This window comes from Clinocottus analis, unplaced genomic scaffold (genome assembly GCF_023055335.1).
Source record: "Clinocottus analis isolate CAN_PGR_092001 unplaced genomic scaffold, fCliAna1.0.p SCAF_9, whole genome shotgun sequence".
NCBI lineage: Eukaryota > Metazoa > Chordata > Actinopteri > Perciformes > Cottidae > Clinocottus > Clinocottus analis.
The window spans coordinates 12,769,261-12,790,016 of NW_027176251.1; the positions used below are offsets into that span (position 1 = coordinate 12,769,261).

Sequence of the window (20,756 nt, forward strand, 5' to 3'; positions counted from 1 at the left end):
ATCCAATCAGAAGCCCGGGCGTGAGACGCGTAGCCCCGCCTACATGCATCAGCCAGTAGTCTGGCCGGACCAACTGTCATTTAGACAGAGTGGACATGATGGGGAAGACACCACGAGAGCTGGAAAACAAGAATTAAACGTTTCAAAAAGTATCAAAAACAACTTTTGAAGTTGCTCGTGTGACGGCTCAAGCTTACGTCGGCATGTGTTAGTATCTTACAGGTAAGTTGTCGCCAAATAATGCGAGTTTTTTTTTGGTCCCTCGAGCGCATGAGGTGAAATTTACACACTAAAAAGGAAGCTAACGCTTGTGTGTGTGTGCGTGTGCGTGTGCGCTGCTAACACGCTAATGTTTATCTTCCCTTTCTTTCCTCGGCTCCTCCTCAAGAGAAACTTTGGCAGTACGTCTTTGTTACTCCGATAGGAATTGCAGCCGGTTTCAGAGGATGTCAGCCCCGAGCAACTCGCTCCAGCAGCCGCGGGTGAGACGCAGCAATGCGGGCTCCCCCGGCTCGTTCAACAACAGCAGCAGCAGCAGCAGCAGCAGCTGCCGTTTGCACCCCATCCGTGCCACCGTGCCCTACCAGCTCCTGCGCGGGGGTCCGGGCAGCCCGACGCGGGCGCAGACCCTCTACGGTGGAGCCGCGAGCAGCCGAGGCTCAAGCCCCCCACCCAGCCCGTCACTCGGTTCAGGAAGTGCGAAGCAAAGACTGTCCCCCGAAAACAAGGACTCCTCCTGTCCCCCAGACTCTCCAGTTTCCAGAGGTAAAATAAACCACCTGTTTTGCCTTGCGGAGGACAAGAAATGCCATGTCACCACGTGCTGTTGCTAACTGATAACTTGTCATGGTGACTTTTTAGTTTTGTTTACGCCAACTTGTATATACTATTTTAATGTTAGAATTGTGCAAAATAAGGGTAAAACGTTATGTTTTTGAGGTGATCACATGTCTGGAGTAAAGTTGGCTCTCGATTTGCAGTAGGTTGATCCATACCCATTTAGCCGACCATCCTCTTACACAATTAGGCACTCATGAAGAAAATAGAGTGCACTATTGGCTCTTTTATTTCCTATGGACTTTTGACAGAAGTGGGAGGGGGAATTGGCAGAAAGACACACTTTCAGTTGTAAAATGGGCCACGTCAGTCCCAATAGACAGTGGTGAGCGAATAGTCGGGTGTTGCTTATTCTGACCTCACTCCATACAAACAGCATGCAATACTCATGGCACATTCAGAACATATGCTGAGCTTCAACACGTGGCCTTGCTCATGGATAACACAGGATAGTGCTATTTTGTTTCCTGACATGCTCAGTGGCTCCTTGGAAGTGATAAGAAGACAAAGTGAAGCAGGACGTTAGAGTCCAGGCAGCCTTAAATCTGCATTTCCCAGTGTGTCACTAAATCTCATTTTTGTGACCGCCTTTCCTGCCAAGTATCAACACCGTGGATGGTTTTCCAGACCGGAAGAAATACTTTTTTTGTCCATCAGAACAGCATTATTATATTTCCTTTTCTTCTGTAAATCCTGTGTTTTTATGTCAAATGCATACAGAAAACCCCACAATATCTAAGCACAGCATAATATGGAAATGTCTGAATACAGCTTGTTTTCATGTGGAATCAAGAGACTCCTTCTTTTAACCTGAGTGGGTATTTTTGACTCTACATCAGTTCTCATGAAAAACACCAAGTATTCTCACCACAAGAGTGTTCTGCACTTAATGAGATTAGGTCACATATTGCAATGCTATCTTTATTAGTACTATTTAATAGCTTCTCTCTCTTATACTTTTTAACCAAAGTGGCAGCCCTCTTCATTTTATTGCAGGATTTTAGTTATTGTGGACTTTTGTGACGTGCTTCACATTCCTCAGTTCTTTGAATGAGATGACCTCCAACCTTGACCAGTGTACCATGCAAGGCAGGAAACGAAGTCTCTTCCATAATAGACTTGCCTGGCACGACAAATTTCTCCTGTGTTTGGCTAGTGTTTGGTGTTGATTTCCCACCACAGAGGCATGCCACACATACCTCGGTTCTCTGCAAGAGACGACCTCTAACCCAGGCTAGCAACCCATGTTGGTGGTGGTGATGATGGAGACTCCACCCTCCTCATCGCTGTGACCTCATAGTCCAAATACACAGGAGAAGGCGTCAGATGATGACTATGATCATATCAATGTGCGGCTGGTGCTGGCCACTAGAAGTTAAAAATGCAAACACGATTTGGTGATCTTAATCTTTCATCACAGAGGCCCAACTTGATTGTGAGTGAAGCAGGGTGCTTTGCACTTTGTAATTTATCATTCATTGTAGTACTTTGAATCCACTCGCAGACATAATTCTTGCCATTTGGTGGGAGATTTAGTCCAAAGTGCCTCGCAGTACCATCAGTGCTAGTGCCAGACAATGTCACAGTTGTAATGGACTGTGCTGGTGTTTAGATCATAGCATAGTGATGAAAGACAGAGTGAAGAGAATTATATTCAACATCATGACCTTTTTTAGGTTCACCAGCATGACATCATTCACTTAACACATTGTCCCAACAATGATGGTCCTGCTCTCTGTCAAAGTGCCAGCTGTGCTAAAACAGCCCTGCTTCATTGTCACCCATTCAAACTGCAGAGTAGGACCAAATGTGAAAATGAGATGTTGTCCAAATCAGTGTGCATATAACTGTGTTTGACTGTTTAGCATCTGGTTTAACCTTAACCTTGATGCCAATAAGTTTGCTCATTCTTCCAAGCGATGAAAGTTGGACTCATTGGCACTGTTAGCGTACCCTCCTCGTTCATTGAGACACACTGAAACTAGTCCAAGCTAGCTTATTGTGGGAGGTCATTGACTGATAAGCCATTTCCTGACCAGCTGTGGGACTATTGCTGAAACTCATAACTTTAACATATCATGGCCAAGATTAATATCATCATTCATATTGTAGGAAAGACCTTCTGTTCAAATTATTGCTTCCAATCAACACACCTTTTGACTTGAGCAACTCGTGTAGAACAACAATACTACAATACTTGGACATGAAACGCAGAGTGGCCTAGTGGTTAAGGGGATTCCTCCATGATGGTGTGTAGTGTTTTTTTTTATTCAGATGATGTATAAAGAGAGTACTGAAGCTGATTATACCTTGTGTATCAGTAATTAAGATGTAATAATAAGGTGAATACAATTACATTTGTCAAATATGCAGAAGGTATTTCAGTAGTATCAGTATTGTTTAGATGTAGCCGAGCACTCCTTCTTAGTCAAGAGTTGGCAGTTCCACGTTTCATTATTCACTGTGGTGGTCAATTGAGCAATCACAATAAAGTTAAATTGAATAAAAACATGTATAACCTTTAGCACTAAAATTGTATTATCTAATTGAGAAATGATTTGTTGTGATTCTCCTTTCAGCCAGTGTCGTGCAGCCTTGAGAATACCATTCTACTGTGGTTTACTGATCTGAACCACGTGCTTGTTTTCACATTTGCCTCTGCTGCTCTACAGTTAATGAACCACCCGTTTATCCCCTTGAATTGCAGAAACTTTTTCACAGCTTGCCCGATGAAGGAAAGTTCTTATTAAACTTCAACCCCAAAATATTCCTTTTTGATATCACAAACACCATTCACTTATCCCTGAAATCAGCAGATGGACTGCTTTGATGTCTTGGCTTCTTTCACACTGTTTCTTTTTTCTCATCAGGAGATTATTCTAGTCTGGCAAGTGGGGAGACGATGGAAAATAACCACAATCCCAGTTCTGAGAGCACTGGCTTGGCCTATATCAATATTGATGGAAATTTAGCCTGCTTCCTTTGTCTACAATGCTTCAGGGAATTTTACTGTAGCCCAGTAAGCTTACTTAGGCAATACCTTTGGGTGGCTAGGCCTGTGTATTCTATGAACAAAGAACAACAATGAACAGCTATGTAGTTCTGCGAAGAGAGGGGTGCCTCATGTAGATACATTAGTCTGTGTGAGTGTTAGTTTGTGTGTTCAAGTTCGAAAGGCCTCTGCGTAAACCAACTCGAACAAGGAATAGAGTAAATGTTTCCTGATCATCATGCGATTCCTTTTATTCTGTCTTCTTAATACAGAAAGAAAGGAGCTTTCATTTGCTTTTCGTAATCACACAGAGTACAATTTAGGCTAATACATTTAATCCAACACTTACCACAGTCTCAAGCTAATTTCATTGTGTTTGCATGTTTTGTTTTTCTCTTTCTTTCTTTGTTTTTTTTTTAACTACATGTCACTGCAGGAATGTTGAGTGGATGCAGGCAGTATTGATGTGCATTGTGGTGTGGTTGTTTATGAGTTCTTATGTGGGTGGTGTGTGCTTAACTGTTCTGGCTCACAGCAGACTGCTCTCATAACATCAAATACTCCTGCTCAGCCATTTACATTTCCTTCAGGCCTCAGTTCTCAAGCCTGTTTGTTTGCCCTGCACTAATACTTATGAGATTAGAAAAACTGTCCACACTTTGAGAACACGAAAGGATTGCAAGGCATGGTCTCACCTCAATAATACAGTTCATTCCAGTGTTGTTTATAATGTATTGTCTATTTTATTTATCAGTGACCCGAGTAACGATTTGATTCTGTGATTTGAAATACATTTTTATTCTTTTGTGAAGTGTGTCTGTGTCGGTGCACACTTCATCCTGTCTCTTTGTTCTTTTTCCATAGCAGAAAGGTCCAAGTTACAGGTTCGGAGTTCCAGTGCCATCCGGCGGACATCTTCCCTGGACGCTATTACTGGACCATACCTCACCGGCCAGTGGCCTCGTGACTCCCATGGACCCTACCCTTCCTGTATGAAAGACAAAGCCACACAGGTACATACCATTCAGAAAAGTTACCACCATCTTGGCTTTAGGCCGGAATAGACATCATATTATTCATGAGAGGGTGTTCCCTATGATTTAGGGGTCTTTCACAATATTAATAGCATGGGTTCCCACACACCAGCCACCCCATTTTGCAGTTCTCTTTGCTCTAGCACACCTAGCTTCTGCTTAAACCTTGATATAGTCCCAATCTCACCAGGGCTGTTGGATTGCATCAGGTGTGTTAAAAATAGTGCTGTTATATTAGTGCGTTGTTAATGGCGTTGACGCAAACCAATTTTAATGCCGTCAATTTTTATTAACGCCGTTAACGCATTTTAATTTTTCAACGCCGGATGCAGCTCAACCGGAAGCAAAACAATTGGCACGCCGTTTGCGCTTGGAAGCTAGGCTAACGTTACGCTTTGAAATGAATGAATGGTGAGCGAGATACGGCAAAATGAATGATAAGACGCTAATGAATGGAAAGTTTACTTTCAAAAAGTTGTCAGAGGGTTCCCTTGACAAGACCGAAGTGGTTTGAGCCATTTGTCATTGTGAACTGAGCTATCATCGTAGCTATCCAGTCTGAAATAACACTCGATGGCCAAGCACTCAGCTGATGCTAACTCTGTGCCCTCTCGTCATAGCCAGACACAAATGGAGAACGTTAACTTCGTCCTCCACAACATTAATTTTTGTTAACTTTGTTAACGTTGTGGAGGGTGAGGATCTAGCTGACATAATACACATCGCATCCAACGACAGGACCTACGAAGCCTGACTGCTACTCTCTCATATTTATATTTGTTGCAACAACAATATTGGCAAAGCATCAAACACATCAGAAAAACATAGAAATATACAATTTATACAGATAACAATAAGTAATTAAAATAATCTCTTTCTCGCCCTTGTTTACCTGAAATGTGCACTTTATAATTTTATTTTGAACCGCCCTGTTTGGCAGTTGTTTTTCAATAAAACATTTGCATAAAGCAAGCCAATCCACTTTTTTATGTTAAGAGCATTAAAATGTAAGAAAAAAGTGATTAATCGCACGTTAACTATTTTAATCATTTGACAGCACTAATTAAAAATAAAACTTAGTGAGTATGTTACCATAATTCTGATTTATTTATGTTCAGGTCCATTACAATGATGGTGAATGAACAGTGATCAAGCCTCCAGAAAGAGTACCGTGCATTGAAGAAAATTTTACATAGTGACCAAACTGGGGAATTTTGGGTCAGTCACGTGATGCCTTTTGGCCTAATAAATACTTTTTTGTAGACTTGCATTTGGAAAGAGATGTTTTGAAATAAGTTAGCCATGTTTCCATGAAAATCCATACCAAAGACAAAAGATGCTACGTTACACTACCAAAAGCCACATGTGTCTTCTTCTGGCAACCAAATTGATCTGATGACGTTTGATCCGTCTGATTCAGCGCGGCACATTGTACTTTTGGTTTGGGGTAATCATTGTAGCATGTTGCAACGTCAGGGGAAATAAAGAAATGGGAGCACGGGAGAAGTAAGAGTGAAGCGGCTTAATCATCATATTCAGGAAGGGGATGTTTAGAGAAGAAACTCACACTATTCACATTTCATTCCCCCCAGAAAATTATGGTAGACAGGATTTAGAAATAATTGTTGGTTTCCATTGTAGTAGCTAGCGAGGAAGGCATATTTACAAGCCGTGACCAAATATTTTGTCATGGTAACCCTGGTGGTTGGTGGTGGAGTCTTGTACCAATACAGGCCTCATAGATTTTGCTATAAATATTTCCCTCACAGCCATACATTTAATACTATATAACACTCCACAAGACCTGTGCATGTTTCGTATTGAGCCCCAGCACAATCTTCCTGGACAGCAGCCCACACGTCATCACCCACTAATCTTGCCGTGTGACTGATGGCTAAATGCAGTTTTTCTCACATTTGGGAGGGCGGGGGGTAGTTAGTTTTGGGTGGGTTTGTGTGATAAAAGAATATTGACTATGCGTGATCATGACATGGGCTGCTCCCTCTTTGCTGACAGAAGCCTTTCATCTGTCTGAATGAAGACCGCCAAGCCTAATTTGCATGGGCTTCATACCTTTAACCCTTCATTTGTCTCGCATTTCTTTGTGTGGAGGCTGAGGAAGTGGTGGGAGGGCCTACAAGATCTCTTGAAGTGGCTGTATACAGAGTAAATACCTCATATTACAGGGTTTTTTGCAGCCCTGCAAGGACTGGACAAGTCTGGAAAATCAATTTGATAATTATCAGGTCTCAAAAGGTTATTGCAGAAACACGTACACGTGATCTTTTGGACCTACCGTTTTTGGCACATTGTGATATTTGCCTGTGCTACATAGTGACATGGCCTGGGCCATATTTCCTAGCTATTATCAGCAAAGATCTGATTGAAAGCTGACCAAAATGAAAATCCTTTTCAAGAGATTTATGTTCAAAGCTGGGGAGATTTGCGATGGAAAACATTTGGCTATGTTGTAATGATGTGGGAGAGAGTGTGACACACTTGAAAATCCTTGAACGATTAAATGCACAAACTCCCCCAAGGATAGTGAGAGACCACTTCCTGTTTAAAAAAACAAAACTATGCCTGGGCTCAGCTCTTTCTATAAGACAACGGCAGAGAGCAGCAGACAAAAGGTCCCTGGCTTCTTTTGTTGTGCATTACACAAGTTCAAGACAGCCTCTCCTTTGAGTTGTTATGTAGCCTTGCATGGAGGTGAAGCTGTTTGCACCTGTCCCCCAGCCTGTGGCTGTGTCGAGGAGAAATCCCACTGCTTGCCACCTGGCCCTCGTGGATGCACGGCCCGCCTGCCTTTGTGTGAGAGTTGAGGAGCAGAGGGCCCATACATATGCTAATCACTGTTCCGGGATAGGTCTGAGAGTCCTAGGCCCTGTGGTTACAGAACACAGAGCATGTCTGTATGAAGATTAGGGCCCTCGCACACCAAGCCGACATTAAAGAACGAGAACCGACAAAGGCAGGCCGATCAAACAGTTTGCGCCCGCTTCACATCTTCGGTTAAAAGTTGCACTTGTGTACACCACAAAGACAACAGCCGATGGCCATCTGACTACTGACATGCATGTGCGTTCGGCTCAGTGATAGGAAATAACTAATCGACTTTTGTAATCTGAAAAACATAACAGAAAGACAAACAAACAAGCCTGCGGCGTCTTGCACTACTGGGAATCTGCCTAAATCATCTCGCTAAATATACATGCTCGCAGCTCAAGCTTGTTAGGAGAGACTAGACACGCAGTCATCCAACGTTTTGGATCAAACAAAGCCTTGATTGAGCGTCATCGACTAATCTTTTGTTGTAAACGGTCTGGCGTAATCTGTAACATCAGTGTTGTCATGCGATTAGCAACCATCCTCATCGTGGTACACCAGTCTGATTATAGGACTTGAATATGTCTGTTTACCCTGTAGTTTACCCTGTAAACTTTGCCAATAGATTCCGATAAAAACAAGTAGTCCACAAATGCTTAACACCGGCCTCCTGTTGCCAGATATCCATCTTTCGGGTTGGTGTCTCTGGGTCTTAAGATGGGCACACACAATAAATCATACGTAGGTGCTGTCTAACGTGGTATATAATCTCACTGTGCCTCTTTTTTGCCATGTGTATGCTGTTTTATGTAAAATATAAATGAATGAAGTGAGATCCAACAACATATGCTGCATTTATCCATTTTCTGAGGTTAAGATTTAGGGATAACGGATGCACAAATTCAACCCTCCAAACCCTAACCCCTCATCTCCAAACCCCATCTAATGATAGCAGTTGCATTCTGCTGGCATGTCTTGACATGCAATCTAAACAAACCAGCACAAGCTTCACTCAAATTCTATTGAAGCAAAGCTATTATTTCCTGCTTTGGAACAGCGCTGGATTCTTAAGGATGTTGCCTGCATGTAACCCTTTTGGGTGGGAATCATAATGGGAAGCAAGCTGCAGGCTATGGTAACCGCTTTATCTGCACAGCATTATCAGGCAGAAGCCCGGGTACACAAGTCTACAAAGCACACAACGCAGGCCGGAAGCTCGAGAGCTACATGATAATAGGGCGTCTGAGATAAATAAAGGTGGGTGTTCTAGTTAACGGACAATTTGTTTTGGGGTGGCGCGTGCAATTGTCAATCAAGAAAAGTAAACTATTTGTAACTGTCATACTTTGTTAACCCCCTCGGTGAAAATAAGGATCAAATTGAGATATCCACCACAGTAAAATGACCTACAGCGACACCTGTGGCCTTTTAACATCTCTAAAGTTGCGAGCTTTCTTGGGATTTAAAATCAAATCTTTGAATGTAAAAAGTCCCATTATTGTGTCAGTGTGTTTCAGAAAGGACTTCTAAACCCTCGAGCTTGTTTAAATGTTTGCTTAAATAAAAACAATTGGTGTACAAGCTGCAGGCTGTATTCTTACTGCAGTTATCCTCACATTAACTGTTGGAACTTTTCTTTTGTGTGTCAACTGTAAGCACACATTCATAGCCGTACAGAAAGGATTAATGTGATTTAAGCTTAATCAGAATGAAGCCAGACTTTGAGACAAAGAAAAATACCACTTGTGAATACCTGAATTAAATGGTATTGAATTAAAATATATGGCAAATACCACCATTTAGTCGCGTCAGAGTAATGATAAAGCCCCTACCACGATCTCCTCCATTTATCTTTTGATTTTAAGAATGATTGTGCTAAACCTTTTATTAAATTTTTTTTTACCAGTATTGCTCAGTCCGCTGAAAACGTACACGTACCATTCTCTGCCAAATGAGTAACGCATAGCACGCTGCATTCCCTGTTGGACGTCATAAAACATCTGTGAGAACTTAGTTTTTCCTCAACGGCTAAGTCCACAACTCCATAAAGCCCCGCTGCCCTTTTCCAGCAATCTGCATTCTGTATGAACAGATTAAGCTGCAGCATCGAGTCCCTCAATGTCTGGCAGAGGCATCAAACGCCACAAGCCAGTCCGTAGGCCTCGCACAAAATGTTAATGCTAAAGGCTAGCTACACATCTGCCATCCAGCGTGGCCAAGCACAGTGGTCCCTTTTATGAGAACACAAGCACCCATTTAATTCGCTGTCCTTTTCCGGGGAAATCAGCGCCAGCGATGCAGCGCAAACGGCTTCACGGGTGTTCCTTATTATTCACAGTGTGATATTCCATATCATAGGGCAAGGCTTGTGCATTAGTTGGAGAGAGACAGAGGTTTTTCTGTTTGTGTGTGGTCAGACGTAAGGCAGTGTGAAGACACTGACATTTAAGATGTTTCACACTACTGTGCTGGCCATAAAGCATCAGATGTTTGAGGATTTGTTTGAGGACCAGAGGCACTGTTGATATGCATAATCAGGGAGGGAAGTATGTGGTTTCAGACAGCCCTCTGAAACATCCTCAGTCTGTTTCTTCTTTTGCATATATTTACATAATTTAACCGTTTCCTTGTTTATGCAGTAGAGGTCTAAAAGGCATCTTCAGTGAGACAGAACTGCCTCTATGCTCTCTGGTAGGGAATGTTTTGTGTATCAGATGTTTTCTTATTGGCTCGGGACACGAATTTCTCTGTAGACTCGTTGACCTTTTTTAATAAGTCTAGCGCTGTGCGGTAAATATTCTGCCAAATCACAGGCGTATTAAAGGCTTGACAGTTCTACTTTTTTGTGGGCTAACTAAAGGTGAAAGTGTGTGAACTACAAGGTGGGAAGCTGGCACCAGCTGCTAGTTAAGTGCTGTGGTTAAGTCACCTGTGAGTGACTGACCAGGCATATAATCATATATTCATTGGTAGCCCCGTCTTTCTTTTTGATGGCTTTTTGGCTTAATGGAAGCAATCACACATGCTATGACTTTAGTTTTTCCTATTGTAAGTAGCGCTTTCCTACGGGATGTTATCTTGTGACCGTTTTCCTCATTTTCATTGATTCCAGATTTTCAGCTTTGCTTTTGAGCACACGGCACTCATTACTGCTTTGACCCACCTCTCTCTCCTAACTTTCCAAACATTTTACTTTTGAGCCATTGAGTTGATGCTCACATTTTAAGACTTCAAAATGTTAATAGCACATCAGCTATTCAGTTTATATTTTAGGAGAGGTCTTTGTATAAGCTATTAGATTCCTGCACAAGCTTTAACTGACTTTAAATTCATGTTAATCTTGAGTATATGCCTTTATCAATGTGTTTGCGCATGTATCATTTGTACTATCTATTTCATAATGCAAATAAATGAATGAATAATACATAAAATAAATAATGGCATTTTATAAGAGCATGACTCCTGATGGTCATATATTCAACAAGCGCTGCCCTTGTAACCTTACAGTTATCTGATCTCGGTAAACATTAGGCCCACCCGCCATGTAAACACATTTCAGAAACTGCAGGTTAGTTAATCTTCGGCTTTGCATCCACACACAGTGGAAACTGGTGTTTATTCTGTTGTGCAGGAGTACAACATACTTATTGTTGTGTGCCAATCCAAGACATGCTATGTGGTATCACATGTGTCACACAGGGCATTTGGAAAATGTCTCAATATGACATGAGTTGTGTTTGTGTGAGAGGAAATGATATAGAGTTGTGTAACATGTCTTTAATGTGTATGCATGTGTTGATGCATTTCAGACTCCAGGTCTCTGGATTGATGAGGGAGCAGAACAAGGAAGTCCTCACCAGCGGTCCGCCTCCTGGGGCAGCGCAGACCACCTCAAAGAGGTAGATTCACCCGTCTTAACCCTGCTTCAGCCAAGTCCCAGCTGCTGCTGCTGACAGAAAACAACACACATGGTGGATTAACAGAGTGAAGTAGTATTCAGCGTTCTTGTCCGGCCTCTAAACTAGGCCAGGACTTGTTTAAAAACATACATACAGCCGGTTCAAAGAGCATGTTTTTGTCATTTGAGAGACTCATTCCATTTATTCAAAATGTGTTTAATTTGTCAGGGTCTGAGGTTAGCCTAAATATTATGCTCTTAATGTTGGTTTCCACTCCTGTCTATCTGCTGGGCTTGGTGGCCGACCAGCCGACCACATGGAGCTATTAGTTCTCCAACTCTCCAGACCACAGTCTAAATTTAACCTCCTTCTCCCCTCTGTTTCCTACTCAACTACACCCTTGCATCTCTTTATGGCCGCTTGTTTTTGAGAGACGATGCAGGAGTACCTCAAGGGTGACGCAACCGTATTGTTCCCTCTTTAGCTTGCACTGAGTGAACTTATTCAGGGGAACTCGTGTTACTTAAAAGCCTTACTCATGCCTCTGCAACACAATAGACATTCATGTTTTCCTGTTTCCAGCACAAGATCTAATAACTGTGCGTTATCAATGGTTGGTTCCCAAATATAAATGGCACACAGATGTCCAGGTTTTTGTTAGTATTGACTAGATAGTCTTTTTTTTTTTGTTAAGAAGTAAAATACACTTCAACCAGATGTAAAGACCATTATGCTGAACTACATTCTATGTTAGGACCAAAATAGTCTTTTTGTAATTTTAACTTCATAAAACACAGGTACGGTAGGTCAATAGAACAATATGTGTGGAATGGAAGAGGCTTAGCCTTTACCTTGTTGACCCTGTGTCACCCGACATGGCTAGGGTTACGCACTAAGCGCATTAAGGGACAGCTCAAGAATGATATTTTATGCATACTACTCTTAAATTGTGGAAACAAGGAATGTTTGAGCTTTTTTTGTGGATCTAGTTGTACCTGGTGTGTCCAAATAGACAGGGAGAGAAACATTTTAATAGATGCAGCCACATTTCAAAAATTGCATCGTATGAATGTTGTCATCCAGTAAAACTAGACCAGATAGAATAATTAAGTGTTATACATTCTGCAGACTACCCCGGGGCTTTGGCCTGCACGATCAATAGCGCAGCACAGCCAGCAAAACCTCTCCTTCTCGTCCTCTGAGATTACATCGGGATTGTCTGGACTTGTCATTATCGACTGCTATGGTCACTCAATGAATGTAGTGAACTATATTCCAGCTCTCTAACCTCTGTGATTACATGTGTGGGAGGACATCTATGGAAAGAGCAAGTCTCTTTGTTGACTGTGTTGCCGGGATTACAAGATCAGCATTGAAGACCACACCTTTGTCTGCATAGTACAGCTGAGTCTGTTAGGCTCACAAAGAGTATCCTGTTTTTAGGCTGATACTGGGCCAGATGCAGTAACACCCATTGACCGGACAAGTTGGATCATCAGACGTGTGTAGCGGATTTATCATACGCACTGTCGTGCCCTGTAACAATATTAAAGTCTAATTTGGTGCTTTTCACAAAATCATCCAGATAAAGTGCCATATTCATGTTGCACGCCACATAAATTGGCCTCCCCACCATCCTTAATAAAATGATAAGAAAATAGGAATTTCACAAATAGCACATTATTTATTTGTAGATTGTCAGCTGCTGGAAAAGAGGAAAATCAATACAAATATTCAGGAAAACACTAAATGTGTCAGGTCTGACAAACTATGTTGATACAAGTAGAGCTGCAGCAATTGATCAATTAATTGATAAGTTGATAAAAAATGAATTGCAACTAATGATAATTGTTTAAGTAACTTTTCTGAAGAAAAAATGCAACTTTTGATAGTATCAACTTCTCAAATCTGAAAGCTTGTTGCTTTTCATTGCCTTGACATAACAAATTGAATACTGATGGTTAAACCAAACACTGTCCTTTTATCTTGGAGGGATTCTTTTACATTTTTATACACTATACAATTAATTAGAAAAATATCCAGCACAATTGATAATTTATGATTATACGTGATCGCTGGTTGCAGCTATGACGCCCTACAAACCCATCAAATATGTGCATCACCATCCAGCTCAATTCAAATTCCCATCTTGACAAATATTGCCTCCTCAACTCCTATTGTGATCTGTCATTTGCTGAAGTGGTGTTACTTTTCCTCCAGCAGATTGCTAAACTGAGACTGCAGCTGCAGCGCAGCAAACAGGTCAGCCGGCAGAACAAAGACCGGGAGCATAGCTCACTGCAGCTGCAGCAACAGGCGCAGCATGGCACTGCATGCCAACCGCAGGTGAGTTATTCATGTTGGTGTTCATGCCTTGCTAAACTGAGTCACCCTCTATGCTCTTTTCAGGCAAAAACATTAACCAACTCTGACTTTGGTGATGCAAGGTTTAACCCCGACAGAGGGTGTATGATAAGGTAGCTTAGCAGCCGAGCAAAACGCATACAAACGAAACAGATGGTGAACAAACCATATCACAGCTGTTGAAGATAACAGAATATGAGTATACCAGGGTTAAGCAAGGTGGTTTTCTGCATTACTCTGTTAATGGTATCAAATTATTAATCAGGGTTTCACTTTTAATTTGCTATATCAGTGTAAATTTGTAAGTTTACATAACTGGAGGTTATCAGCGTGCAATAAATATGCAGTCGCCATTCGTGTAGTACGGTAGTTGTTGAGTGAAAGGGCCTGTTTGTATTTTTTAAGCCTGTTTTGAATGTGCCTTTCAGGCTCATGTATATTTTATCATAAAACAAGCTTTTGATGTTGTATATTGCACCACGTTTGACTGAGGAGGTCTAGTTAATGAGTCCCTTCTGACCAGTTATGTCAAAAGAGGAGAGATGGAATGTGTCCGGACATGCCTGTCCTCTCCTTGTTTGCAGTTCATTCATTAACAGATGACCAGCACACATCAGCCACTGTGGGAAAATTAGCAAAAATGGGGTTATGCTTCTGCCCCATATCAACATGTGGTAGATCACCATTGTGGATGTGTTTTTGTCCTTTCTGATATTGAGAGGTACAGCCAATTTTCTTTGAACATTTTCTTCTGTCTTTCCAGTACAAAGGAGCTTCATCAACCCTGTCAACAATCCCTGTGCCAAAATCCTTCATATGCAGGGTGCCGAGCAGTGTGGAGGGCATCAGCCACGAGCTAGAAAATGTGTTTATCAGGGAGAACGGGGAGCAGGGGATACAGGTAGGGATGTGTACACACACCAGGAACGGGGTCAAGCTGCTTTTGTGCTTGTTGAACTGTGAATCTGTCAGTTTAGTTTGTCTTCACTCGCCCAATTCAGCCATTTACGGTGAAGTCTTCTCATTTGTACAGTCTGAATCTGGTAAGAGGGAAAAAGTTAATAATGTCGGCTTCCTTGTAGTTTATGAGTAGAGTTGGGTGCCACTATAGCACCGGTACCTACCGGACTGAAAGCAATGCAGATTTGAGTGCTTCCTTTCGGTGCTGCAGCCATTTTAAAACATTTTTTTACACAACTCTGTAATGTTGCACGATATAGCGATACTAAAAAGGCAGCACGGTACATTAAAAACGATACAATTTTGCCTATTTTTAGTATTGATACTTTATTAAAATTGCGCGGATCAGAGCACACTCACTGCTCCCCTCCCTCATGTTGCTGCATGCAGAGAGTGCAAGAAGGCGGCGCTGCACCGTTTAGCACCGTGATTGGGGAAAAAAACCAAACGATACCCATCCCTATTCATGAGTATGAATTGCTGTCGTATATAATATTTGTGTTGGTGAAAAGAACTGCATAGTTGTCTGCAAAGTGCATTAACTACATATATGGCCTAAAAAAGTTATCAGGTTAACTCGTTGGGGAAATTGCTACACATTGTAACGTAATACAAAACGTCTAATGTAGGATTTTATTTCTATTCATCTGGTGTGAGTGCAGAGCTTGCATTGGGGGTGCATTCATCAACTCTTGAGCAGCATGACAGTGGACTCACTAAAGAGAGCAGCTGTCGATAGATGAAACAGTACAGTAGATGTCGCGTGTGCAACAATCATTAATACTTTCTTAATCTTTGAAGTATTTGTTTACATCACTCGTGTTTGTTGATGGAGTAAAACAGGCTTATATGTCCAAGTTGGTTTACTTAAAGGCATAGTCAAACTTAGCCTTTTTAGGCTGTGCTTGAAATGTATTACATGCACTAACAGTCTTGTAAAGACAGTGGCAGCATGGTGCGCCATACAGTCTGACAGTACGACACACACACACACACACACACACACACACACACATATATATATATATTCTCACCCGCAATGAATTAAACCGCTTAGAGGCGAGGACACCCGTAAATCCTGTATGATCTGGGGTAGTGAACTTTGGCAGGTCTGTAAAACTTCCCTCATAGAAAGACACACACACACACACACACACACACACACACACACACACACACACACACACACACACACACACACACACACACACACACACACACACACACACACACACACACACACACACAGTTTAAACATATGCACCACCGCAGATTTAAAACCTGTCATGCTTTAGCTTCCTGCTCTTCAATCTGCATCAGTTGTGCCAAAGCAGAATGAACTCGCTGCACATCACACTGTTCATCTACTTTCACATACCATCTGGTGCGGTGTTTGCTTCTCCAATTGCCCTTTGAACAGACACACACGCACACACCAGAGACTCTTCAGTTCCAGTCATTCTTAGATATAGGACATTTTAGCTGATGCTCTTAACCCAGACCGACATCGGTTAGTGAGCTGGCAGCTGCTCGGCGAGGAACACGAGCGCTTCAATCTCTCACCACCTCCTCCGCACTCTAACCTCACAGGCCATGGATGTGGTGGATGGCCGCCGCGCGCCCTTCCCGCCGCATCACTACAGCAGCGGGGACACGCGTGACACGGACACACAGGCCCCCTCAAGTGGCGACTCCAGCCCGTCGCCCCGCCCCTGCAGCTCTGACCACGCCCCCTCTGGTGATGGAAGCCCGTGCTCTGCAGAGGAAATTGACAAAGGTGTGTGTGCACCTTTCTTGTTTGATACTTTAGAAGGAATTCTATACATCAAAGCCTGTTTACAGATCTTGGGGCGTGTAGATACGTAAAAAGACCTGTGTGTGTGTGTGTGTGTGTGTGTGTGTGTGTGTGTGTGTGTGTGGTCCTAAATTGCCTTAAAATTATGTAATTTCAGTCAGTATTGGTGAGGGCTGAAGACTATAACGCCTCTTTTCATTTCTGCTTAAGCTACATTCTAGTTTAGCATAACACACCTGAATCTCTGCCCAAACTGTCATTGGTTGAGTTGCATTGTGGGTAATGTAGGTGCCAGATTTTTAACAAGACTATCTCTGGTTCAAACATGAGTCTAACGATGTGAAACGAGTGCAATGACAAATCAGTGGAGAACTCTTTTATGACACAACCATGTAAGCAATAAGACGTTTTATTAATTTTACAGTTATGCAGAGCTAAGACTTGCACTGATTTTACTATTGAGTGTGTTATTGGTCAGTTGTTACTTGTAGGCATTAAAAAAACAAAAAAACATGTAAATTGCGTAAGCTGGTTTTGGAAAAAAATAATGAGGGAGACATGGACAACAATATGCACACTAAAAGCTTTCCTAGGGTATTGAACCTCAGTACTTTTCAGATAAGTACTTTTCTTTCTAGTTGCATGTCGTCCTATTACGGTTACTCGTGCCATTTTGAATTAAAAGATCCATTAAATATTTAAGATAAAAGGTTCACAATATTTTTATATAAACTTTAGAAAGCTTAAACATTACTGCAAGAGGACTTGGAGGCTTAGCGGGACTTTATCACAGCGTCATGTTCGTTTTACATGATCTCATCTTTCATATCACTATAAACTGGATATATAGAGGTACAATGGCAATTTGGGGGGGGGGGTGATATGTCGACAGACATTTAAATAGTCATTTAAAATCTATCAAAACTTTGCATGTAAAACATGACATTCGAAGCAATGTTAGGCCAAAGGTTTTGGTAACCATTTTTCTAAAAAATTTTTTTAATGTTTACTTTATTTCCAGACGGTGTATGCAGTTCTCCTCTCCCCAAGTTTGCCACATCTCCTAAACCTAACAACAGCTACATGTTCAAACGAGAACCTCCAGAGGGCTGTGAGCGGGTCAAAGTGTTTGAGGAGATGGTGTAAGTATTATTTTCATTTTAAAATGTATTTGTCATGTATTTAAATTTTTTAAATGCACCATGTGAGAGCACAGAGTTCATCATTAAAAGGAAAATCAATAGATACAGTTCACTGTACCATTTCATATACGTTGAGATTGATTAAGAAGATAGGACAATGCCAACAAGCTGGTGTGGGTGGCAGGGTGGAGGGCTAAATGGCTATGTGGAATAAACATTTTCCATTTCTACGACTGTTTTGATTAAATGCAAGTTAACAAGCAAACTTATTTTGCTTGGCGTTATGTCTTCAGGTCTGGCAGATCAAAAGGCTTCCCTCTCTTCTCGTGCCCTGACAAAAACAAGGTGAACTTCATTCCCAGAGGCTCTGCCTTCTGCCCCGTCAAACTCCTCTGCTCCTCCCTATTCTCCCCCATCTCTCCCTCATCTTGCTCCTCCGCCAACGACTGCCCGGGGCCTCAGGTGACCCCGACTCTGTCCGCCACGCCGCTAGCTACCTTTCCGGTCTCCGCCGACTGGAGTACCAACATGAGCACAGGCGTAAACGCAGACAACAGCACAGACAGCCCGAGCCCCGACACAGATGTGGGGAAAGACGGCTCGCCGCAAGTCCTACTCAACAGCTAGTCCTCAGGTATTCACAACCAAACCACCTACAGCTGAAACGTTATAGCGAGTCACGTGGTATGGCTTCACAACGACAAAAAATAAAAAACAAACAAAAAAAAGGTCCTTGCACTCTGTTAATCCTAACGTAAGCCAGCAGGGAGTGCCCAAGGTCTAGGAATGACCTTGTATAATAATGGTACCAGCCTCCTGCTGCACAAGCTTGGAAGTTTGGTTATTGTTGTCCAGACTTAAGAGTGTCCTGACCTTGGGCACCGCCTCCCATCACCCATTGCTAACTTAGCCTTCTCCTCTATACTGTGACAACACCCATAGAAAAAATAGCGTTGCTTCCTTTTTTGCATAGCAAAAAAAGGACTGCTCAAATATTTTTGTTATGTGACACCAGATAGGGGAAAAAAAAAAGGAAATCTCTTTCACCAGAGAAACATCTACCACTCATGTTATCGAACCAGTTTATTAGCTGTTCAGTGTGCTAACATCTAAAGTACATATACATAAGCTTTTTTTGGCAGGATGGGAAATGCCCATTTCATGTGATTAGCATATCAGGATGTCATAGTCAGAATACGTTGCCCCACGTTAACCACAATGTTTGCACTTGTTCAGTTGTGGCTCCGAACAATACCAGCCATGGCCTATTTAATTTTTTTGTTTATTTCAAAATGTTTGTAGAACATTGTCTTCGTGAAACCAGCAGTTGCTCGAGTGCTGCTCCACCCAACGAGCCGACAAGCCGAGACCGAGATCTGCTTTTCTAGTCTGATCACTATTAATTAGCTCGTCACAAGAAGCAAACACTGTCTGTTTTTCAGTGACCAATTAACCGACCACAAAGCACACAACCCCCCGTTGCCTTGTTGTAATGCCCCACACTACAGAGAACAATAACTCAGGTCATGTGGAATGTACTTGCTTGGACTATGTTGCCTTCCCCCAGTGTTTATGACGTTCTTCTCCTGGAAGACTTTTCCAGTCTAGTGCAGAAATGAGAAATATTTCTATTTCCCCAGAGAGAGAGAGAGAGAGAGAGAGGTTATTATGGACTGAATCAACCGATTGGTGTCACATCTCGTGACCGATGACCCCTTTTCACGTTAACCTGTTCAGGTTGGAGTTTCAGGTGCTACGACACATTCCAGAGTTCGCTGTTGCAAAGGTCAGCCGTGAGTACTCGTGTAAGCGGAGCTAGCTACATAAGCTCCACCCTCCAAACTGAGATGTTGACAGATATGTCATTTGTTTCTCCCCTTTTTATTCAATATGTACCAAAGCAAATTGCAAAACAATGTCAGGCCTGTCGCGTATTTTGGACACAAGAAGCACCATTTTTTTGTTTGCCAGAAGCAGAATGTTTATCTTCGTTTTGTTTATATACAGTTCAGCGCCATATAAACACTGGTTCAGTGTTTCAAACACAGGTGTTAATCGTTGAACCAAACCTAAGCACTTACTTGGAAGTGAGATGATAATCACTATTTTTTTAAATTTTTATTTTAGACCAATTTCTAAGTTAAAACAATCAGAAGTGTGCAATTGATTTTAGTTTGAAGTAAACTACACTAACTATTTTTGTGAAACACAAAGTTTTGGTCAATATACGGATCCAACAAAATGCATCATTGGAACATATTCCAAAATACAACGGGACTTATTTAGACCATGTTAACGTTGCATGGGAGAGAGAAACTACGGAACGTTTGATTCCATAAAAGCTTTGGTCGATTAAGCCGCTTTGCACAGACAATAAGAACCATATGCAACACATTCCACACAAATGAAAAACTTTCCTCTGCTTGCAGCTCTTAAGAGGTTCAATCGTACACATTTTCATTCACAAGCTCATTGTACAGTGCAGTTAAGAAATGCTTGCCATGTTTGGCAATGATGATTCAGTTCTCCTGTGTATTACGCATTTTTATGTAGATCTTGTGTTTTTTTTTCTCTTTTCTTTTTCAATAAAGAAAACCCCCAAAAGTCTCTCTCTGGATTGGTATATCATATTTTCAAAAGCCATAGACAGACACAAGTGACTAATAATACCTGTAATCATAAGCATGGCCTTTTATATACAAATGGGAGTCACAGTAAGGCAATCGATGTATTTGGATATGATTTTAAATATTAACACATGTCACATGGCTTGAACATAAATTACACAAGGCTAAATTGCAACAAGATAAATTCACAGTAAATATACTTTCTAATGAATCCAATAATCTATATAGTTTGTTTTGTGATTAGATTAAGGCATTTACTCTGTGTGTATATATATAT

General features: G+C 41.7%; 1 protein-coding gene across 3 annotated transcripts; it reads left to right on the top strand.

Annotated features, from left to right (window-relative positions):
• Positions 1–79: 79 nt before the first annotated feature.
• LOC137781057 (glucocorticoid-induced transcript 1 protein) lies at positions 80–20,665 on the top strand. Of its 3 annotated transcripts, none has more exons than XM_068569578.1 (9): positions 80–222; positions 389–765; positions 4,697–4,842; positions 11,502–11,591; positions 13,812–13,937; positions 14,719–14,856; positions 16,506–16,692; positions 17,732–17,852; positions 18,146–20,665. In XM_068569578.1, the coding sequence occupies exons 2-9, from the start codon at positions 447–449 to the stop codon at positions 18,477–18,479; spliced, it is 1,461 nt and encodes a 486-aa protein (XP_068425679.1). In that variant the 5' UTR covers positions 80–222; positions 389–446; the 3' UTR covers positions 18,480–20,665. The 3 variants fall into 3 exon arrangements, with proteins under 3 accessions (XP_068425679.1, XP_068425677.1, XP_068425678.1); XM_068569576.1 differs by having other exon boundaries at positions 81–222; positions 4,694–4,842; XM_068569577.1 differs by having other exon boundaries at positions 81–222; positions 4,694–4,842; positions 13,815–13,937; positions 18,146–20,664.
• Positions 20,666–20,756: the final 91 nt, after the last annotated feature.

Bases quoted from the DNA above. Each gene is read 5' to 3' on its own strand.
- LOC137781057 (XM_068569576.1), top strand. From the start codon at position 447: ATGTCAGCCCCGAGCAACTCGCTCCAGCAGCCGCGGGTGAGACGCAGC. The intron at 11,592-13,811 runs GTAGATTCACCC...CTTTTCCTCCAG, and splicing joins GCGCAGACCACCTCAAAGAG to CAGATTGCTAAACTGAGACT. The intron at 17,853-18,145 runs GTAAGTATTATT...TTATGTCTTCAG, and splicing joins AAAGTGTTTGAGGAGATGGT to GTCTGGCAGATCAAAAGGCT.